Source organism: Scomber scombrus, chromosome 3 (genome assembly GCF_963691925.1).
Source record: "Scomber scombrus chromosome 3, fScoSco1.1, whole genome shotgun sequence".
NCBI lineage: Eukaryota > Metazoa > Chordata > Actinopteri > Scombriformes > Scombridae > Scomber > Scomber scombrus.
Genome location: NC_084972.1, coordinates 7408740 through 7431707, shown reverse-complemented (window position 1 = coordinate 7431707; position 22968 = coordinate 7408740). Strand labels below are relative to the sequence as shown.

General features: G+C 43.3%; 1 protein-coding gene across 1 annotated transcript; it reads right to left on the bottom strand.

The window, feature by feature from the left end:
• Nucleotides 1-2802: 2802 nt before the first annotated feature.
• Nucleotides 2803-22643, bottom strand: rybpb (RING1 and YY1 binding protein b). The gene is made up of 5 exons (XM_062415623.1): nucleotides 22525-22643; nucleotides 21781-21906; nucleotides 6785-7099; nucleotides 6533-6631; nucleotides 2803-6220 (listed from the first exon to the last, which is right to left on the bottom strand). The coding sequence occupies exons 1-5, from the start codon at nucleotides 22548-22550 to the stop codon at nucleotides 5971-5973; spliced, it is 816 nt and encodes a 271-aa protein (XP_062271607.1). The 5' UTR covers nucleotides 22551-22643; the 3' UTR covers nucleotides 2803-5970.
• Nucleotides 22644-22968: the final 325 nt, after the last annotated feature.

Here is a 22968-nt window from a genome sequence, read left to right as displayed (position 1 = left end):
TGTCCTCAGTGGCACCTGAGCAAGTACAGGTTAAATATCAAGGGCTCAAGGCTACCTGGAGATATACAGCCAGAGGTGGGAAGAATATCAAAACATCTGGCTTGAGCAGAAGATAGCCAATATTTGACAATGCTCCAAAACAGAAGAAAAGATTACCTTTACCTTCCAAAGAACAATTGTATTCCATTACCTTTATTTAATATTAAATAATATGTAAGATCATGCCAAACTAGTTGATATGGTGTTTTATTGAGAATTTAGACTTTTTAAGCAAGTTTGATTATTTGGTACAAAGTTTTTATGGTAACACCACTTAGACATTTTTGCCATAATCCTCTAATATATTCTCTCAAACGATGTGTTCACAAAAAAATAATGTGTGCAAGTTATTCATATGTTTATTTTCCAATTTTAACCCTTTTAAATTTGACTAAACCACATGGACACAAAAAACCGTCACTGATGTATTCCTTAATGGAATCCAACTTGCCCCTTGTGTAATAATACTGCATTGTAGGTGAGTATGAGCAGATTTCTAAGCGTCATCAGAGTTTCGTGTATGTATATATACACACACACATATATAAATATATATATTGGGTAGAAAACAAACCAGAATGACTAAGAGTTTATGAAAAGCTTAAAATTAGGAGTTATTTTTGTGCCTAAAACTGCAGGAATTGAAAAGGTAATGAATGGAAATGGTCAGTACTCAAAGAAGAAAACCTCTCAAGTGTGTAATTAGCTATCAGCATGTGGTGATCTAGTCCGAACCATGAATTTTATGAATGTAATGGATTGTTTTGCACAGATAAAACACCTGTTTTAACAAAATACAGTTCAGTGAGTTCACACGTGCTGATGTTACTCATTTTCAGAATAAGTGGGAGCTTCTATGCAAACATGCAGCAGAAATATCATAAATGCTGCCCGTCAATGACACACATCATTTCTCACTGCATGCAAAAGCAACCTCACATAGTCTCATTAGTGTTATTACGGCTACAGGCTGTCATTTCTTAGTAGAAATCACTAATCATGTTATTAAGACAGAGCTGACAGATGTTTACTTGCAGTAAAGAAAGTTTCTGGAAATGCAAGGATGAATGGTTTCCAACAAGATGCTTAATTTCTAAATTCTGAAAAGAAGCACCCAGTCGATGTATTTTATTATTGTGAAATTAGGGCAACTCTGAGAGGAAAGTTAAAAAAGAAAGGATCAAATTGATATCTGACATTTGGTTCGTTATAGCTCCAAAAACACTTCACTTCCCATAATGCAACCAGACAGCATCTTTTATTAGACCCTCTATGCCTGGGGTGTCATGGAAGAGACTGAAAACATGGAGCAAGACTGGAACAAATATAACAAAACTAGACAAGAACTTGACAAAGGATCCAACAAAGACTGAAAAGAGAACCAAGGCTTAAATACTAACAGAACTAATGAGGGAATGAGGAACAGGTGACTAGATAGAAGTGCCGGCTGGGAGTTAATTGGCTGGGGAGGACACTGGAGACACGGCAGGGCTGAGGAGACTGATACATGACAGGTGTGAAGGCTGGGGAGGGCTAATGAACCCAATGCAAGGCAGGCGTAGAGGGGAAAAAAATGGGCAACACGTGAAGGAACACACAAGGAGAAACCAAAACCCAGAAAACACAACACCACAAGCCAACCACGAATTCCTGAAAGTCCTTCAAAGAAAAGTCAAATAACAAACCATCAAAAACCAAATGACTCTAAGGACTAAGCAACACAAGTGAACCATGGTAAAAACAAAAAGTCCAATAACCATGACTGTCTGATATACATTTGTAATCTCTAAACCAACCCCAACATTTAAACGGAGTGTCCCTTTAATTAAAATGATAATCATTGTAAGAGGAGATATATTTTACATTTTATATTTATTCCATTAACTGTAGTTCTCACTTCACTGCTCTCCTGTTACTCAGTTTGTTCCCAGGACTCATTTATATTCAGCAAAGGTCAAGAGATAAAAATTAATTCCAAAATGAGATATCAATCACTTCAAAACACTCAATTCTCCTCACATTCATTATTTATTTAAAAAGAATTCCTTACATGTATTATTTATTAAAAAAAGAAAAAAGAGTGGTTTTACAAAGATTGCTGACATTTAAGAGGGAAAAAAAATTAAAAACTGAAACATAACGTTTTTAAAATGGAAGGCTTTAAAGTAAATGTGAAGTTTATTAATACCAGAGGGGGGAAGGGTGCTTGGATAAAGTGCTAATGCATGAACCGGAGAGAGATGGAACGCTCCCTCGGTGAACAGCCGAGACACCAAAGTGACTTTTTGCTGACGTATACGTGAGCGTCTACTGTCCTCGCCGGAGCACTTCCATATCTGTAAAGATAATCAGTGGCGACAGAGGAATGCAGTGATTGGTCGGGAGCTTTTCAGATGCAGACACATTAAGCGGCCTGCTAAGCAGCCTCTTGAGAGAGAAGGATGATTGAAAGCTGCTGTCAATATGAGGGCTCCCTCATGTCATGTGTCATTGTGCTGTGGAGGATTCCTCTCCTAACACACACACACTCTCAATCAATAAGTCTGCTTGTCTGACCTCCATACACACATCCTGTTATGTGATACCTACACATCTGAACTTGTATGTCAGTAAATACAATGTGAATGTGCTTCTATGTGTGTGTGTGGATGGACAGAATCAATAAAAGACACAGAGCAGCAGGAAAAATAGATAACTTTAACAATTTTATTTGTGAAAAACTACAAGCAAAATTCATAAATAGACATTTCTATTTGAAGCAGAGGAAAAATGATCAGGTTAGCCTATAAGCGCAAAGTCGTGCACATAGCCAGAAACATGTATTTTCATTTTTAACATTATAAGCTAGACAAGGAGCTGTGATCCGCTTGAAAATGCTGCATACATTTCCACACCAGGGAACATAATGTGACCATTTCACAAGAGGAAACAATGACACATCAGCTATAAGTTAACAAAAGAAGGAAAAAAAACAAAAACAAAAACAAAAAAACACAAAAAAGAAAACTGGATTAAACAAAGAATGGATTATTGTACTGTCCCTACAATTTTTTTTTACACTTTTTTTTCTTTTTTTTTTGTTTAAACCGAGCAATAACTTTTAAAAGCATTGTACAAGACATTGTTATAGGAAGAAATGAGTTTGTATAATACACTTAATTGGAAATTCACGGTTAAGGTTATACAGTCAGTAAACAAGCATTCTATATTTGGGTCTCTGACAAACAAAGCTAAAAAATGTAACCATCTTTACACAGTAAATTAAGGTTACTGGTCGCACACAAGAACAGAACTGCTTGCGCGGAAAGGAAACAGGAAAAACAAAAGACTTTCAGCTCCAATGCCATTTTTCATAGTGTTTTTTGCTTTTGCACCTTTTTAAAATTCTATATACAAGCAATAATTCATATACTCAGCAAATGGCCATTTGTCAATAATTTAACAATGAATCCTTTCTGTTGGAGTACTCAGTCAAGTGAACGTGGTTGCAGATAAGGCAGGTGAAAAGATGGCTTTTTAGGGCCCGTTTCTAATAGATTGCATTACAAAGCGGGGTGTTTTTCTCAGTAAAAATTGGACAAAAACATCTCCCACCCCTCCCTCCCCCCTTTTAACCTAAACAGTCCCAGCTTGAGCTTTATTCACATTGCTTTTCCTCACTTTGAACACTGATCCCATATTTGTATGCAATAAAAGTACATAATTACATATTAACCATAGCGTAAGAGCAGGGAAAAGAAAAAGAAGTTAGGAACACATTATCTTCTGGACTTGAAACATTGCTTACGACACACATATGATTATCATCCCCACGTGTGAAACTGCAAAGCTTTTCATGCCCCCCCTCCCCTACCTCACCTCCTTTAAATCCTGCTAGGATATGTCGAGTGTTCAGGGGGACATATTAACCTCACCTAACCTGGTTTTTAGTTGCTCTGGGAGCGGCTCAATTGGTGAGTTGGGGGGAGCTACAGAGTGAATAGGAGGGGAGGCCAAAAGGTTTTGACCCGTCTCAGCTGCCTTCCCACACCCCATTCTGTCTCTTTCTCTCTCTCTCTCTCTTTCTCTCATCCAAGATCCACCACTGAATGTGGAGCTGGGGTGGGTGTTCTTCAAAACTCACGAGCTCACAGCGTGACATTCTCTGCCCCGATTTAGCCGTGCACAGAGACAAGTGGACAATAAGAACACCGTTTACATGGATTATATTAGTCTTTATTTAAACTGTTATTCATCTCACACATTAGATAATTGCATTTCAAATTGTTATTCATCTGTCTATGTATCATGTCATTATGAAATTCCTTTGGTCCTTCAATAAATAAAACTAAGATATCATATACACATTTATTCTTTATACAATTTCATACAGTTAAAAGGAAATGATGTTCTAGTATCAGCTAAGGTGAAAGTGAATTAAAACCTTTAAATAAGCCTTGCTGTTCTAAAAAAAATTGAAAGAGCAATTGTGTTGTTCCATTAACTACTGCAATATTTTTTTAACCTTCAATGATAGGAGTCTTAAATTAATATTTAAAAAAAATAAAATTAAAAAAAATAAAACAAGTCAATTCAATTGTCAATCTTTGTAAGTTATTCATGTCTTTGCACTTGTTTCGGGGAAGATTCAAAGTCGCCTTTAGGACCCACGACTTAAGAAAATAAAAGGAATCGATTCACAACAGCTTGACACAACAGGTCGAATTTTTTACAGTTCCTTATGGTTTCACCAAGCTGAACTGCATGTAACCATCCTTCAGTCACAACTGAAATTAAAAAGAAAAACTCTGGCTCAAGAGCTGAGAGGGCAGCTCTACCTTTCAAGCCAGACAAACTCAATATTTAAGTACGGAATGCAGAAAATATCAACAGCTTTTTAGTGTTTTACACAACAGCCTACACTGTACAGTTAAGGACATAAGATACTGTAGAAGAGATCTGCTATAGCATACTAAATCAGAGACAGTCTAGTTGTAAAAGTCAGGTGTCTGAAGTTCGGTGGTGACCTTCTTCGGATGCACGTTGACCTGTACAGAGCGAGTTAGACGGACCTGATGGAGGTCCCGACAGTGTTCAGAGTGAGACAGTGTTGTTGAGAAAAGTGAATGAGAATTTGATTCATCAGCACTTTGTCACATTGAGTGAATGGGCAATCCCAGATTTGCAAAACCGCTTCACAGTGTATCTAGCACCAGTGTGTGTGTGTGTGTGTGTGTGTGTGTAAATGTGTGTGTTATTGTGTATCTGTCTGTGACTCGAGTCTTGTTGTATCATTTCAAATTGTAATAAAAACACTGAAGGAACGATCGATCGGCAGAGCTACACAGCAAAGCTTCAACATAAAAAGGAGAAATATCAAAGTATACAGGTGCAACAGGTAATAAATAAGGGTAATAATAGTTTAAAGTTATTAAAATGATGGTGGTTATTGTGCCCAGCGGAGAATTCTTCTTTACAAAAACAAAAAAACAAACAAACAAAAATAAAAGTCGACTTGGCCTCACATCCACGTACAAATATAAAACAATACATACAAGTGTCTGGATGCTACCGCAGGGGGAGGGGGTTGTGTGTGGTGGTGGGGGTAGTAGGGACATTTTATTCCTTACAGCCCAGCTCTCCTTGCCTGTACAACGCGTGCGACCTGCGAGCAGGTGGGGGAGGGGGCATTCCTCTCCCCCTCTCGACAGGCACGCTGTGCTGTTTCCTCTCAGCCAGCCAGCTCCTCTCAGCATCCAGGTGGGTGGTTCATGGAATGGAGGCAGGGCAGCAGCAGTGGGAAAAAAAGGTTGAAATCTCTTCCCCCCCCTATGGGATCCATAGTGTCCAGAAATGTGTGGTGGGGGGAGAGAAAAAAGGGGAGGGGCAAGGGGGGGTAGTTGAGCAGGGTTGAGGACGGGGCAGGAAAAAAAGAGGGCGCAGGTGGAACCCTCAGAACGACTCGTCGTGCCCCACAGAGAGATCCCCTTTCGGGGTGGAGGCCCGCGACGAGCCCTTGTCCATGCTCTCGGAACCGGAGCTCTGGTGCTGCTGTTCGGAGCCCGCGCTGGACGTGATGGTGGACGAGGACGTGGACGAAGAGCGGGTCTTCTCCTTAAAGTCTGTTATGATCACCGTCACGTTCCCAACGGTGATGGCCAACTGCTGGGCGGTGCTCCGGTCAATGTTCTTCAGTTTGGGCCTGATGAGGGAGAAAAACCCCCCCGAAAAAAGTTACCCTAGTTATTTACTAGAAATCCAACATCTGTGTCTCAACAACAACAAGGGGGGAGGGGCTGCTAGCATTCGTGTGGGAGTTTACACTAAATTGCTCAATTCATCAGTTGACACATGAACAGTCAGAGCAAGTGTGTATAAAGTGAGAGTGGGTGTTTAGTGTAAAAGATCATTTGTGAATCATTTGTGGTTTCGCTGTGCCTTCCTCTAAACACACAGAGTGCAGTCAGAGATGTGAAACCATGTGTTGTGCAGAGGAGAAGACGATGTTACACACCTGGAAATGTGAGAGTTCTTGTTGGTCTTGGTTGTTGATTTGCCGGACTGTATGCTCTGTTTGTCGCTGGGTGGGCTCTGATGGGTGTCTGATTTGGGTCTGGAGGGAAAAACGGGAACACCGTGAAGAGGATAATACAACACGCACGCACGCACACACACACACACACACACACGCGCGCACACGCACACACACACACACACACACACACACACACAGCACTGAATCCTCCACACACACATGCACGCTCACCTGGTCTTTTTGATGCTGGGCTTCTTCGTGACGGCCGGGCTGATTTCCTTCTCTTTGTCGGGTTTGTCTTTGATTGGCTGTTCCTTATCACTCTTATCGTTCTTCTCTTTCTCCGGGGTGTCCGGCTCTGGCCTAACTCTCTCCGGACGCTCGCCTTCGGGACGTCCCTCTCCTATGGCGCGTTCACCTTCGCCTTCTGGGCGCTCCTTGTCCGAGCGCTCGCTCCTCTCCCTCCGTTCCTTCTTGGGCGGGGGAGGCATTGGGTATTGCTGAGCCACCTGCTGGGCAACCAGCTGGGAGTTGATCCTGGGTTTCCTGTGGAGGAGATCCAAGGCACAAACATGGATTAGACTGGTAGTGGAGCTGTGAGTGCAGTCTGGCCAGCGCACCAGCATGGAGAGAGAGAGAGAAAGATAGAGAAGGAGAGGTGAGTGAACCTAGAGGCTGTGCTGCTGCTGCTGCTCCCAGCTGCTGCAGAGGTGTGTTTTCCTGATGGAGCAGGCTCTGTTTTGAGGGGTAATCTCATTAGCTGGCGGCTGTAATAAAATGAATGCGCGGGATCACAAGGTGGGACATTTGCAGCACGTCACTTAGGTCCTCTAATCTGATTACCGCGGGGTTGGCCCCATTTGTCACAGACTGAGACTCAGTTGGATGTGGTGGAGCTGCCGCACTTGCTGAGCTCCTCCATCCACTTCTGACTCATTTTAACACACGTCAACACACACACACACACACCACGTAATCATATTTGAGTTTGATCATTCCGACTCAGCAGAGAGGATAAAAGCAAAGATAGATGTAAAGATAAATGTGTAAATTCCAACGAACGATGCTCTGATTTGCTAAAAACGAGCATGAAAGCATCTTTTTCTGATGTGTCACCACTAAACGCAGTAAAAGCAGCATTGCTCTGATCAGCTGTGCAGATCAACAGTGCCTTAAGTGGTGCGGCGAAATGCCTGAGCCAACACACACACCTGCAGCATAATGGACACCAGCTGGAAGCATCTAGAAGGGGGAGGTGGAGAAGCAGAGGACCCCAGGAGAGAGGAGGGAAGGATGACTGCAGCCTTCCAGAGACTCCCGACTCAGCCGAGAACAAACTGCAGCCAGCGACACAGCTAATAACAGGCCAGCACTGGGCAGGCATGGTGAGGAATAAACCACAAGTACGCTCACACACACACACACACTAACACACACTCTTGAAAAGCTTAGCATGCAAACAAACAGCCTGGCAACGGCTCGACGGGCCACTCAGGAGGCCTTTCAACAGGAACACGACGAGTTCTACTAGCTTACTGTGTATACACAAACCTTCCAAAGCCAATCCTAGTCCTGGCAGGAGGACTTTCTGTAATGTCCCAACAGTCCAGAGCGGAGTCCTTGATCCTTCAGACTGCTTTACTAGACCTGTGGTCAAGTGGGGAGTCTTTAAAAAGGTGTAGCAAGGTCTTAGAAAAGGTCTAGGTGGAATAGGAATGGGCAATGAAACGATCTTGATGATTTAAAAGATAAAATCATGCACGATTACCACGAGAAACTTACGGGATTTATCTTTAATTGTTATTTTTGAGTCTACAGAAACAATACACAAACAGTCAATCACACGGCACAGAAACAAACACATGTGGTTGACGCATGTTTCCACTCACAACAACTCTCAGAATGATGAATAACCGTGTTCTGAGGAGTAAAGGACTCAGAAGAAAACAAGGAAAAATGTCACCAAAGACAAAGACTGTACTGAAGACGTAATGGGGTACAAACTTTTCTGAGGGTAGCACTGCACCGTGGTTTACCTAACAAGGTTACCTTTAATAATGCCTCAATTGTGTTGTTTTCTTTCTTCAAATTGCCATTTTTACATTTACTTTTTACTATCTTTAATCAATGTTCAGCATACAGCCTCTAAAATGTTGGAGGTGTTTGATGTGACAGGAATCACAGCAGTTTACTATTTTATGTTACTTATTCAGTGTTAAAGATGAAGTCATATTAGTGCTGTTGAATGTTTGTCACTTATTCATTCTGATAACCTGCTGTCTTTAGGGTTCTTTCTTAAGGAGAATAGTCTTTAAACTGTATATTAAGCATTTTTACTATTATTAAATGTATATTGTAATAATAATCTACATCATGATAACATTTTAGGCTGTGTGTTTCGGCTCTACAGTGGTAGCATGAGGCTGCGCAGATACAAAACTAACATTTTTAGTTGGATGGGCCGCAGTGGAACAAGTCTAAGAGTAAATAGTTGTGGTGAGAACAGAAGAAGCTCAGCAGTGGGGTGGGACTGATGCTGCTGATTTGAGTGGCTTGCTGTGGAGAGTGGTTTTCAGACAGCTGCTCGAGTGGTTAGCCTCAGTGTTTCAATTTGGCTACATCTTTTTGTCAGGTCCAGTTGCTTGTTTCTGCCGCTCCCATCTTCACTTGTCTTTCACTCCCTGCATCTGTATACTTTACCAACAATTTCAATTTAAAACTTTAGACGTTTTGGTCCGATTCTTCTCACAAATTTCCTTTCTTTTCTCCTCCAACAGGCTCATTTGTTTTCCTCCTCCTCCTGCTGTAATCTATTACACACACACAGTCGCTTGCAGCCGATCAGAAGCCAATCAATCGGGGCATAATAGAGCATCATGTCGTAATGCTTGCACTACACTCCAATCAATACGGCAGCTGTGGAGAATGCTGATGAGCTCTGGGGCTGTTGATCCATAAGCTGGAGCTCAGGGTCTCTCTCTACCTGCTCTCTATGTGTGTGAGGCACCCGCTGGGGGGGGGGGGAATTAGATAGTGAGGTAGGGGTGAAATTTTCTTCCCATGACAGCTCAGCCTCATAATTGCCAACCATATTCACATCAAATCGATTGATCCCAGGTCCACTAAAAATTTGGAACTAATGACCTCCCATGTAGTAGTAAGTAGTGTTAAAGCTGCTTCTCACAGTATTTGGTTAACTCAGCAAAGTTTTTAAATGCTTAAATCATGAAGTTGATCATTAAATCATTAATAAGCAAGTTAACATGTTGGGTTTACAGCACTGGACTTCTTTTTCAGGACTATCAGTCATATTCTACTTTTATATACTTATCAAATAAAGCTGTAATCACTTTATGCTGAACCTGCTGTGACATATAAAACTAATGACTGATGATATGAGCAGGAATTCTCCCAGCCTTGCTTTTCTGCTTTTTTTTTTATTGTCCTGTCTTTATTCTGATGACGCAATGCAGTCTATCATGTGGGAAACCAGTGAGTCCCAAGAGTTCCACTGGTTTCCTGGTCCCATGGTCAGACTCTGATGGGAAATCTCCTACAAACCAGTGAAAAAGTGACAAAAAATTCATGTGTTGTGCTAAATGAGCAAACGCCTTCAGGCCATTGTCAAAGGGTCAATCACAAGAATAGCATGTGTTCACCAACACAAAGCACAAACAAGCATTCAGCAGGGCCGGAAATCACTTATTTTTGTTTGGCGGCGTGCGCTATTAGCCGAGGAGGTGGTGAATGACTGCTGAGGAGCCTGATCAAAGCCTGAGATTTGTGTGTGTGTGTTGTGTGTGTGTCTGAGAGGCAGCGGCGGCGGCAGAAGCTGCCCTGCTAGTTAAGCGGTGATTCAGTGCCAGCTGTAAGTCAGCCATGAGCTGCTGCTCTGTTTGCCCCATTATTTATTTACTGACCACACATGGTGACTTTGCACAGCGCTGCTCCGTGGCACATTAGCCTGGCTGCAGATTCACCATATGTGTCTGCTACTTGCACTTAATTCATATTAATTACACTTCATAATTAGATCATACGCCCTTATTGATAAGCATAAATATCCCGATTAAACTGCAACTTACTATATTGCAAGCATCCAGATTAAACAGATATCATGTGTGTGCCAGTTGAGGTACTGGAAGTGATACTGGGACCAGGACCAGCAGTGAACCCCAGGGTCCAATTGGTGAAATTGCTCCCGCTGCTGCCAATAAATTTCTGGGGAACCGCTCTGCGCTTGTGTGTGTGTGTATGAGTGTGTGTGTGTGGGGGGAGTGTGTAAATCCCTGCTGTCGAACCGTTTCCCACTGTGAGGGCTTACAGCACATTACCTTCTCTTTGCGCTACAATAGAGCGTGATTGACAGCTCCTCCTATGCTCGCCCGTCAATTCTGCCGTCTGGCTGAGGGAGGAGTGGCGCAGTCTCCCCTCGGTGGGATGCCCTCAAATAACTATCATCATGCTTAAAAGCTCCTAATTCAGTGGAGGCTGACACCGGTATTTAGATGGCTGCGCTCGGCCTGAACCGTCCCGGAGGCGCGCAGACGGACACGCCTCTGCTCTTGCTGTAGCCGGGAGCAGCAGCAGCAGCAGCGGGGGATACTGCCCCGGCTGAGAACGAAAAGCTGAAGCGAGGGGGAACTCTTTCTAGAGAAACCGAAAAACAATGAGCCCGAGCGCTTCATGGAGAGAGTAATGAAGAGAGTGAGTGAGCGATGGAGAGTGTGATAGAGGGAGAGAAACAGTGAGAAAGAGAGAGGGAGAGGTGCAGGAAAGCCCTCATTAACACAGCTCTTTTATTTCAAGTGCTGTGTGGAGGACAAGCAATTATTTCCTGCCAGGCTGAGTGAATGCAGCAGCAGACAGCTGAGTGAAGAGAGAGAGAAAGAGAGAGAAAGAGAGAGAGAGAGAGAGAGAGAGAGAGAGAGAGAGAGAGAGAGAGAGAGAGAGAGAGAGAGAGAGAGAGAGAGAGAGAGAGACAGACAGACAGACGACAGTATTCTTGGGCCACAGACGGCTTGCTGAAGAGACTATTTAACATCACCCACTCGCTCATTCAGTCGGTCAATAACCACATCCACACAAAGTACAAACGGCTGCTCCTCGTCCTCGATGATGTACAAAGTTGTTCAGGAACATGAATCCTCTATTCACATGCATTCACCAATGACCCCCACTGCCACCCCCACCCCTCCATCACCCCTCTCCATTACAGCTTCAGCCTGGAGAAAAATCACTTAGATCCAACATGTGAGAATGCCGCAGGGGCTTCGGGTTTGATCGCAGCGCCTGCCTACAATGCTCTGGCAACAGTGTAACCAATCAACTACATGCGCTGGTCTTTGTCAACACTCGCAGTGCGCCTTGATCATCATGTAGGAGCATGTGATGCCTCCCCCCCCTCTCCCTCCTACAGATATGGAGGGCGATGGAGCAGAGCCTCGAGAATATGTTAAGCAGTCAGTGGGTATATGTGTGCTCCATTGTTCTATTGTCGAATGTTGGACGGGGCGACTTGAGGAGTGCTGCAGGGACCTGGACTGACCCGGTTCATGTAGTCTCTGGTTCAACACCAACAACTGATGACACAAGATAAGGACAAAATGAGCAGTATTGGTTGTTAGTTGTGTGTCATTTTACACTTATTTAAATATTATAGTAGCAGTTTGATGCTTAATAATGAAATGTATTATAATTGTACTCTTACATATACTTTCTGGAGGTGTTTCAATTCATTTAATAATAATCCGCCCAGACCTGTTTAAGGTGAAATTAGCCCTGACTGGCTTTATTGTTGTTTAAAGTTGCTAGTTGATGATGTCAGAAATCAGTTTGAGTAAAGTTGACCCACTTGCCTGACTGGACAAGTTTCATTTCACTCACCACTGAATTCTTTTGGTTGGCCAAGTTTCGTTCAAATAAATGGGACGGATTGTCTAACCTGATGGGATACTACGTGTTTTTGGACTTGTTTCTTTCACAATAAGTTTCCTGATTTAACACTTTAATGTTTCTGTTTCTATTTGACAGCACCCACTAAATCCTGATTGTGTGTTTGTTTCACGCATCAAACTACTATCATACTAAATTTTTGATAACCAAGTACGTGTGCCAATGCGTGTGCTGAGGGGTACAGACTCTGCTGTGTGCCAGAGAATGAGAACATTATCTATATCTTTTTCGATCAGGCGAGCGTGTTGCTAGATTTACTTGCCCAAAATGGCATTTTACTTGTCCCAGGGGGGCCGAGCAAACCTTATTGTTGAACCATAACTAACCAAACAACTGTGAGCTGTAACTTGCACATTTCCTGAACCCAAACAGGCTCAACAGGTATCACAGAGATAGAAAAACTTTGAAGTCAATATAGTACAAATATCTACCTATGAAACTGAACCACTGCATGTAATACTGCAGACAGTGAAAAGTATGAAAAAATTGTGTTTTTTCAGCTCTGCTTTTATATTGAGCAACATCTATGGTAATCACTTAACTTACAGAAGTGACAGATGTATATTATTACTAAACACAATCAAAGAAAGGAAAGTGAAAACTAGTGGAGATGTTCATTTTTGAAAATTAAAGATTCTTCATTTTGGGTTTAAAAAAACTTCTTTTTTTTATTAATTTGATTACTGTAAACCATTCAGCAACAACTATTTAACATAAACACATTTTGCCAATTATCCCTACAGTTTCTTGGATGTTCGGTACAAATTTCAACCCAATCCAGTGAAAAATGAGCAACTGGTGAGGCTCAGAACATGCATATATTAAAAAAACACACACACACAAAAATGATTAAATTTAGCTCAGAGGGTCTAACTTGAACAAATTCATAACAAAAAAAAAAGTATTTGGATAAGAGCTGCAGGATTTTGCAATGTCCCATGAATTTAAAAGAGGTTTTTTTCATGATTTTTTCAGAGGAAATCCCTGACATGAATTGAAAAACGTTGTGAATTCTGGCTGGGTTGGCATGAAATGAACTCAATATGAAAGGCCTTGAACCAGGACTGGAGCCAGATGAACTTGATCATAACATCTCTACTTGATGACTTAAATGATTAATCAATTATTCAAGCTGTTGACGATTAATTGTCAGTTATTAATTTTTTTCCAGGCCAGGACCATTAATATGACCTTTGACCTCTCTGCCTGCAAGCATTACCTTCAGTCCAAAGATAGACAGAATATTTAATAAATACCCCTCCATCAATGCACATCAGCTGAGCTATTCATTCACTGGGATGTTAAACTGAAACATAAAAATAACAGCAGGTTTGTGTCTCTGTCAGCCGCTTCTTAATCAGTGTGTGTCTGTAGTGACAGCAGCAGTGTTGTCACCTCCGGCCGATCCGTGTGTAAAGTGATCTGTGTGAGTCAGAGGGCTGGGAGGGGACGGTGGGGGAGGTTGAGTGAGGATAACCTGAAGAGTGGCCTGGGGCTACAGCGCTCCTCAGTTCATTCCCACTGCCCACCAGAGGCATTACACATTCATCCCTTCATCCCTCCCTTCCAGTCAGGATTTTGAGGGCTTAATATTACTGTCACTTGTCCCCTTTCTCCCAACACTGCGTGTGTGCGTGTGTGCGTGTGTGTGCGTGTGTGTGTGTGTGTGTGTGTGTGTGTGTGTGTGTATGTGTGTGTGTGTGTGTGTGTGGATGGCGGGGTTCGGATCCCCCACAGAGCTCCATCAATGTTATTTTAGTGCTCTGTATGTACTCATGGACTCACGGCCAGGCTGAAGGAATACAAGAAACATCACATATTTCTACTTTTTCTACAACAACTGTAAAGCTTATACACTATCCTGACAAGCAGAAACTTCCTGAATCCTGTATGTGCGTCTATCACACACACATAAGCAGGAAGGGTCTTTTCCAGAAGGATTAGAAGAGAGATTGTAAACACTTATGTCTTTATCTTCACACTGACAAGTCTTTTCTTTCCATGACTGACCTCTGAGGCTCTGAGCTGACTGACAGCGAATCATTGCTATAGAGCACTAAGCATGTTTGAGCTCCTTCCATCAGCGGCGATGTGTCACACTGGTTGCTATCACATATCGTTTCCCTCCTCTCTCTCTCTCTGTCTTCTTCCCTGAGCATTAACCCCCGCCATCCCTAACTCCTGCTTCTCTTCACCTCCCTCCTTCTGTTGTTTTGCCTATAGTGGTGTGCGTGAGGTTGTCTGTCACCCCCGTCCAATCATGCTCCTGTCTTATCGTCTTCTTTCCCCCCCTCTTTTTTTGCTTTAGTGTAAATAGAGTATACTTTGAATTTGCTCGACAAATCAGCGTGAGGTGCGTTGGAGGGAGGGGGGCTTCTTGCTCCTTCCACAGCTTGTTTTCTGCACGAGTGGAACGACATTACGCAAACAAACACAAAAACAAACAGGTGAGAGGAATCCTGACTGACTTCTGCACCCATACCGAGTTGGGTTTCTTTTTTTTCTAGATTATGGCTCGGACTAACAATCATTAACTCACTCCTAAACTAGCATGAGAATCCACAACAAATGAGCTTTCGATGCTGGGAATTACCTCACCACTTTCCCAAGAGAACACGCTCGATACTGCTCTCTCATATGTGGCCGATGACATGTCAGATGTTGCTGCTCGTCCTTCGTGCGTGGACGGTGGCGTTGCTAGAAAACCGTAAAGAGGCTGTCCGGTCTGGTTCTCTCCCTCCGTGGGTAATGATGTGCTTCGCTCTGCTTTAGCCCCTGGAGACTCTTGGCTGAGTGAGCACATCCCCCCCTTGCAGCCATCCACACACCCCCACCACCCCCTTTTCCTTCATCACACACACACACACACACACACACACACACACACACACACACACACACACACACACACACACACACACACACACACACACACACACACACACACACACACACACACACACACACACACACACACACACACACACACACACACACACACACGCTAAACTCCTGTCTTTTTACCGCTCTGTTTCTCTCCTTGTCCTCTCTTGCCCTCCTTCCTTACTACCCAGCTAAGCTGTGACTCCACATTTTGACAACTCCCTCCTTCCTCTCCTTCCTTCCCTCCCTCCCTCTCTCTCTCTCTCTCTCCCTCCTTGTCCTCAAATGCCTTTTTCCTGTATTTTCCTGATTGGGGAGGAGCCCCCGATTCGACGGCAGCGCTCTCTCTCTACATTTCTCTTGTTTTGTCAGATTGCCAAATTGGCTATTGTATTTAATCACTCGCACTCTTTGCCAAATCCCATGAAGTAATTAAGAACTTTTAAATCCGGCAATTAACATGTAAAGATTAGGGCTGGCCGCTGCTGCTTAGGGTTTTAGCGCAGATGCTGATAATGCTGGATAAGCAAAAGCAGTTTCCTCTGAGAGGGGGGCTGCTGTGGCAGCCGGGGGGGGGGGATGAGGAAGTGCAGATATAAATTGAGCGCTGGCATGTCCCCTCTTATGTAATTCCATTATCCCAGACAATTTGCCTTAATGTGACAGTGGTAGAATCCGCAGATTATAATGACTCTATTCCATCATTGTAAAAGACAGAAAAGGCGCACGCACAATGAGACACACACAAAAACACACACACACACTCATCTTACAATAATTGTGCAGGCTCAACACTTACACCCACACACAGAGAGAGATGGATGCACTTTTACTTTTTTGCCTCAGTGTTAAACCACAGCATCATGTCATCATCTGTCAGATTTTTACTGATCCTGATTCTGCTTAATAATCCTGATTCTAACTTTAATAATATACTGGTTTATCTTCAAATATAAAACCACAAAGTAAATACAGTACACATATGCTTAACCACATGAACATATGTAGATATCTACAGAATCACGGATAAATTACAGTAATTGTCTTAGGTTGAGTCATATGGGTTTGCCACAGTGATCACACATCTCATCATCAACCCACAGTCCTTCATATGTGTGCCAATATTTGCTCATGGCAGTATTCACACAATAGTGGTCTATACAACAGGCTACAGGTGTCTTGTTTTCACTGTTAAGAGCAGGTTGATCTAAACCAGGAGGAACAGACTGGTGACGTATTCAAACAGACGCAATACAATGTAATGGTGCATTATTTCTGTACACCTCTAGTTTTGAATATGTTAAATATGTTATCCTTCACTGAGTTTCTTGTTTTACATCTACATTCACTGTAAACATACAGTATGATAAATATAACCTTATCAAATTGCTTGCTTAGATTTTTCTCCAAAGGACCTTCATATAAATATTTAATAGTAAAGGGCTATCTTAACCATTTATTTATTATCCACCTTATATCTGACACTTGTATCAATATACCTGTACATCTCATACTGCTGTATATATAGTAGGGTTGGATTGGTTTATAGTTTTGCTGGTTTGGTCCACAAGTTTAAATCAGTTTGATTTTATAAGAACTGGCATTTGTCATTATGAGATGTTAAAGTGTTTTTACACAAAGGCTACAACACTGACATGGCCAGTTGCTGCTGTCCATCCAGCTGGAAGCCAAAGATGGGTGGAGTGCAGATCTCACCAGTAACCTGGATAAACCCATCTGGACTGTTTATAACTCCCAGCAGATAGTTAGCACGGCTAGCATCGTAGTTGAAAAGCATAGCCATGCCAGCACCCTAGCACAACAAGAAAACTTAGGCTGAATGGTTGTTGTGAGAAATAAAAACACAATCCATCACTCAGCTGTCGGTATGTGGTGCTGCTACACTCGCTTTTTCTTCCATTGTTGAGTTTCATGGTGGTTGGCATCCACAATTGTTGCATTATGGCCATTTGCTGCATTGTAACAGCTTCACAGAGCTTACTATTTACAGTATCCACTTAAAGTAAACCAATTCAAGACATTTTCCAATCTATAATCCAGACCCAAATCTTTCCCTCAGTATTATACCTAGATCTTCTCCAGATATGTCCACCATGTTCAAGAATCTCCTGGCAGCATCCACTACCATCTTACTCCTTTGTGACTTATTGTATTTCACCAGCACTATCATATGGAGACAAATGAATGCCTTCTAGTCCATGCAGATATTCTGATCAGCTCAAGTTCTTTTTGCGCTGCCATCATTTCTCTCCGTTCTCTTGACCGCTTCGGCGTAAGACAATCCCCTTTTCTGCTCTGATATTATTCACGTTCCCATCCTTCATTCTGTTTGGACACTGTCAGGGTCTGAAATTAACACCCGCAGAGTTCCAAATGCGGGTAGATTTTCCGCTTGGCGGGTAAATCTCAGAAAACTATCCGGCATGCTGGCGGGCAAAATGTTAGTATAAAAATAGTCATGTAACGAAATATGTGGCATGATGACTCTGATGTAATTACTGGTTCATTCATGTGCAGAGTATACATGTATGTGTTTATTTTACGTGTATCAAAACAGTACGGCTAAACTCTACGAACGCTCGAGATGGTCTGACACTGTGTCTACACAGAAAGCAGAGCAGGAGGCATTCAGGTGCCGTGTTGAGCGTAGGTCACCTGCGTTTTGGTAGCGCTCAGATCCCAGTCCAAATGACTGTAATTACACGTGTAAAAAGGAAAAAAAAATATGCTTCGGGTAGCAGCTATGTGCCCATAGCATACATGACACATGAGCCATTATGTGGGTGGTGTAGACAACTCTATTGATAACATTCAAGCTCTCTGTTCTGTTAATAATTTTGCTGCAAATTTTGCTCTGGCCTCTTCTTTAAGTTTGTATTCAACATAACAGCTTATTATTGCAATGAAATGTACTGAAACAAATGCATATGTCACACAAAGAGTCCATTAATTATTTTGGCTTGTGAAAAATATGCTTGGTCGTGGATTTTTTTCATCTAGTGGCCTCTTAATTTCAGACCTTGGACACTGTGCTGACCCAGTGTGGCATTTCCCCTCAGAGCACTACAATCTCATTTGTGGGCTCTTTCGGGAACAGCTGAGTCACGTGCGACACCTACTGGTAACGTTCAGTATCATTGGTCCAGTATTGGGCTTGATATAAAACTGGTTTAAAAGTTTTTACATCAGCCCAATCCTACTACATCAGCTTTAATGTTGGCTCTGGTTCTGTGTGCTTTCTGCAGCTTCAGACAAATGTAAGTCAGTTTATTTAATCGAGTCAGGAGGCTGCGTTTTGCTAACAAGTGGAAGACTCCTGTTTCTTCTGTTCTATATAAAGCACAGATGGGAGCTTCTTGAAATGGTTGAAAAACGCAGCAACAGAGCACAGATAACAGCGCAGTAGTCAAAAGACTGCGGTACCTCAAGACTTCCTGTGATCCCCCCACCATCAATCAACTTTAGAGGACTCCTAATGGTTTCTCCCTGGGCCCCGGGGCTGCCAGAGGTGCATACCAAACACTGCCACAAAGCAAACTGATGTACGGCAACTTGGTATCACGTTTACACAGCGATCTGGCTCAGATGCCAGAAACATTTAAATATGATCGCATGCACCTCACAGGGGATGCTTATGCGAGCCCCTCTCTGGTTACCCAAAATTTAAAAAAGGAGCTGAATGTGAACGCTGAACACTCGGGCTACTTGGACTTGTAGATTAGCAGCGAGGTCAGGTGTAAAAAGCAGGGAGCTTTCTTGTTTAAGAGTCAGAGTGGCAGAGGCTAGATTTTTTGCCTTCTCGGGTATCGTGTTACATCACTGAGCTGGACTGGGTCAACAGGTTCGTTAGGCAGCGCTCGGCTGGGGAGAGCAGGGCCTCCTCCCTGCATGCTGATGCCACAGCCAGAGTTTTGCTCTCGTTAACACACATTCTTGGCTCCATTAGCACAAACCAGAGCTGCGTGACCCGCAGTTACCTGGCTTACCTACTGCTGGCAGGGGACAAGTACTGTGCGCTTCAAGCTTTGCCGGGATGGTGTGAGCTGCTATCTGTCTGTCATCATGAATCCTGTTTGTTGTATGTTCTGCATCAACACCTGCAGAAACAGCTGGCGTCATGATGACTCAGTGCAGACTGTGAGGGATGCATGTATCGAGCTTTAAGGGGGAAATTTTCATTTGATTCTGAATTTCTTTTACGACATTTCGGTACTCCCTGTGTGACAAACTGTTGCTGATAACCAAATCACTGCGCTGGTGTCTTCTGATTGCTACCTGTTGTACCAACAGCTTATCAGGAACAGATGAAGATATGCATGATTGGCTGTGACGCAGCCCAGAACAGCTACATCTATCTTCTCCTCTCTGTCTCTACTGTTAGAGACAAGAACAGTCAATGCCAGCTGACCTTCATCCCAGGACACAGAGGAAAGAGAAAAAAGAGGAACATTTGGGGATTGTGGGACAGTTACCTTTCACACATTCACACCGAGCCATTTCAAAACATGTCTTAAGTGACTGCACGAATCAATAGTGAAGCTTATCTTTTAGTCCACACAAAAGACCGAGGGCGATCTGAATCACACTTCAAAGTTAAGAACAGAGGCGCTCCGAGGAGCTCTAATTTGTGAACACACATGTCCTCTTGCATAAAAGCCTATTCAATGCGGAGCCGCAGATAAAAGCATTGAGACAAGAATCCGCAAACAGCCTTTAGTGTGAATCATTTGGCTGAGAGCATGTTGCTCTCCTTTCGTGCTTTACTGTATAACAGTGGAGAAAAGACAGCTAATTAGTGCTCATTAGAGTAAAAGACAGCTCCGCCACTAAACAATCGCATAAATCAAAAAGGTTAACAATTCAGATCAAACAGCCATGTGCGACAACCACTCCAGTGATGTCATTTACCAAATAGAGGCTATTGGGCTGTTGCCAAAGCACCGTGGTTGGGTGGCTATGACATGCTTGTCTCCGCTTCCTGCTCTCGCCGTGCAGCCTGCTCAGCCTGCATCATCAACCGTGGTCTTCAGCTACACTCTGCTAGGATAAGATCGGAGGGGGAGGAGGGGGGGGGATCAGACAATTAAGACTGAACTCAATCTTTTTTGGATTCTCGGTAAACCGGCATCAGTGCTCTCCCCGTCGACGGTGCACCCGGGGTGGCAGCCGAGCCACTCATTGTAAAAACCACAGCTGGAAAGGTTAGTGTGCGAGGGACTTGTCAACAAACCCACAAATGACTCACACATCTCTCCGTCTCATCATTCAAACCGATGACATGAGCAAACAAACTCACACTGTGGCGTACGCTACTTATCAGCGACAACATTCCCCAGAACAGAGAGAGGAGGCGTCAAGTGTACACACAAAACCGAAAGGGAATCCCATCATGACATACGAGTTACATAGTGATTTCATCTGCGTTTCCCATAAGACGCAGTCTTCTGCTGACATCACAAAAATTCATTCTGACTAAAAAGCTCAGGGGAAATGTACGGGACACACAAGCCAGTTACTCTAAATGTTGATATGATTAATCTGGAGGAATTTTTTCTGAGAGCAAATCACTTGTAAACAGCTTTTGGGGGACAAAGCAAGGCTGAAGTGATTTGAGTTTAGAAAATAATTAATCATAGACTCTCATAATGTAAAATATAGCTCTCTGGAATATATGGGACAAAAGCTGGCAGAGCTTTGAACACAAGTGTCACACCAAGATGGGCATGAATTGACACCGGCTTAAACTGAATGACAAAAGAGAGCAAATGCAGAAATGCACATCTGGAATGTATCTGCAATCTTGATTACAACCAATTTGCTTAACTAAGAAATACATTCATCTCCTTACTGTACATTCACTTTATGCACACTCAATCTGATCATTTTTAGGAATCTCTGCGATCCTACAGGTAGGTGGTAGGCGCACACACACACACACACACGTATTCACCTCTTTTCACTCCATAAACCGCAGCCCATTCGCTGTTGCTCTGTTGATGCGCTGTAGCTGTACAGCCATCATGAAGTACGGTCCCTCTACCCCCGCCCACCCCACCCCCCCTCCGGCTAGTGAAGCAGCCAGCCTACCTAGACGAACGCATAAAAAAAAAAAAAAAGCAATGCAATGTTTTTTAGTCGCATGAGATGTGAAAACTACAAATAATCCAGACAAAACGGCGGGGAGATGTTCGCCAGATCCCCCCATCAACAAGTCCCCGATCGCTCACAGACAAATAGGCTGTCGATCAAAGTTGTCATTCCCATAAATTGCGATGCAATGCTGCTGCAGCCAGCCAAGCAGGGGGAAAAACGAGACGCTCAGACGAGAGAGAGAGGGAGAGAAGGAGAGAGAGGGAGCGCAACGTTACCTTGTGGATGTGCCCTTCCTCACATCGCAGATGCTGCATTTGAAAGCCTCGGCGGTGTTCCTGAAGGTGCAGACACTACAGTCCCAGTAGCCGTCGTCAGCCGTCTGTTTGGCTTGTCTTTTTGGCCTTACAAATGAGACAAATGTTAAGGTCAAGTTAGTTTTGTAATTGCCACCAACAAATTTTTTTCATGAATTAACAAGAAAGGAGATTTGGACTAACATAAGCCATTATCTAATATAACAAGCGACTAAGCACGGCACAGCATCATGAAGGTGTTGTCATTAATATTGGGTTCGAGTCCCGGCAAGTAGAGCTCCTCGGTTAATAAATCCCCACAGTGGCGAAGCGAGCGACTATCCACACCGTCCGACAGTATCGCCAGCTAGGCTAGCAGGCAGGCAAGCAATGCTAGATTTTTTCGGCATCGAAGCTAAGCATGTCGGCTGATAAAACCGATAGCGAACAATGTCCATTTCGACATTGAACCCCACATTAGGCTTCGTCGAGACGGAAGAGCGTTTCAGGGAATGCCAGGCGTATCCTCTGAAAAATTTCCCTTTGTCTGTTAAGTGACTGGGTTGTAGGGAGCGAGAAGCCGCCATAGTGACTGCACTATTCTAGCTAGCTGTGGCATACCAAGTGAAAAAGGGAGAAACGATCCCTGAGTGAGAGAAACGCATCCAAATATCGAGCCCATAACGCCCTAAACAAGTACAAACCGACTATGGGCGGTCGCATTACCTGGTAGGGCTCTTCTTGTCGCCCATGGTGAACAATAATCCTCGGAAATAAGAAGAAAAAGGGGCCTCCTTTTAATTGTCAGTGAGTGTAGTAGGATCCAGATAGAGCCGCTGCTGAAGCTGTTGGCAGACAGGCTCCACTCAGCGCTGGCTCGAGGCAAGGCACAGCGACTGACTGCACTACCCCACGTGACCGGCGGCCGGCCAATAGCAGCGCGATTCGGTTTAAAAGTCTGGATGGATATTTACGGTAGTAGCTATTTTAATAACTACTAGAGATATTTGACAGAGCTCACCTCCACCCACACACGCATACATAAACATTAACATGTTGCACTATTGATTTATTACTCGAAACAATCATAACAAAAACATTTACAGAACTTTTTTCGGGAGACAACATAGAACATGTGCTGTACGTGCCTGCATACATGCACACGCGTGT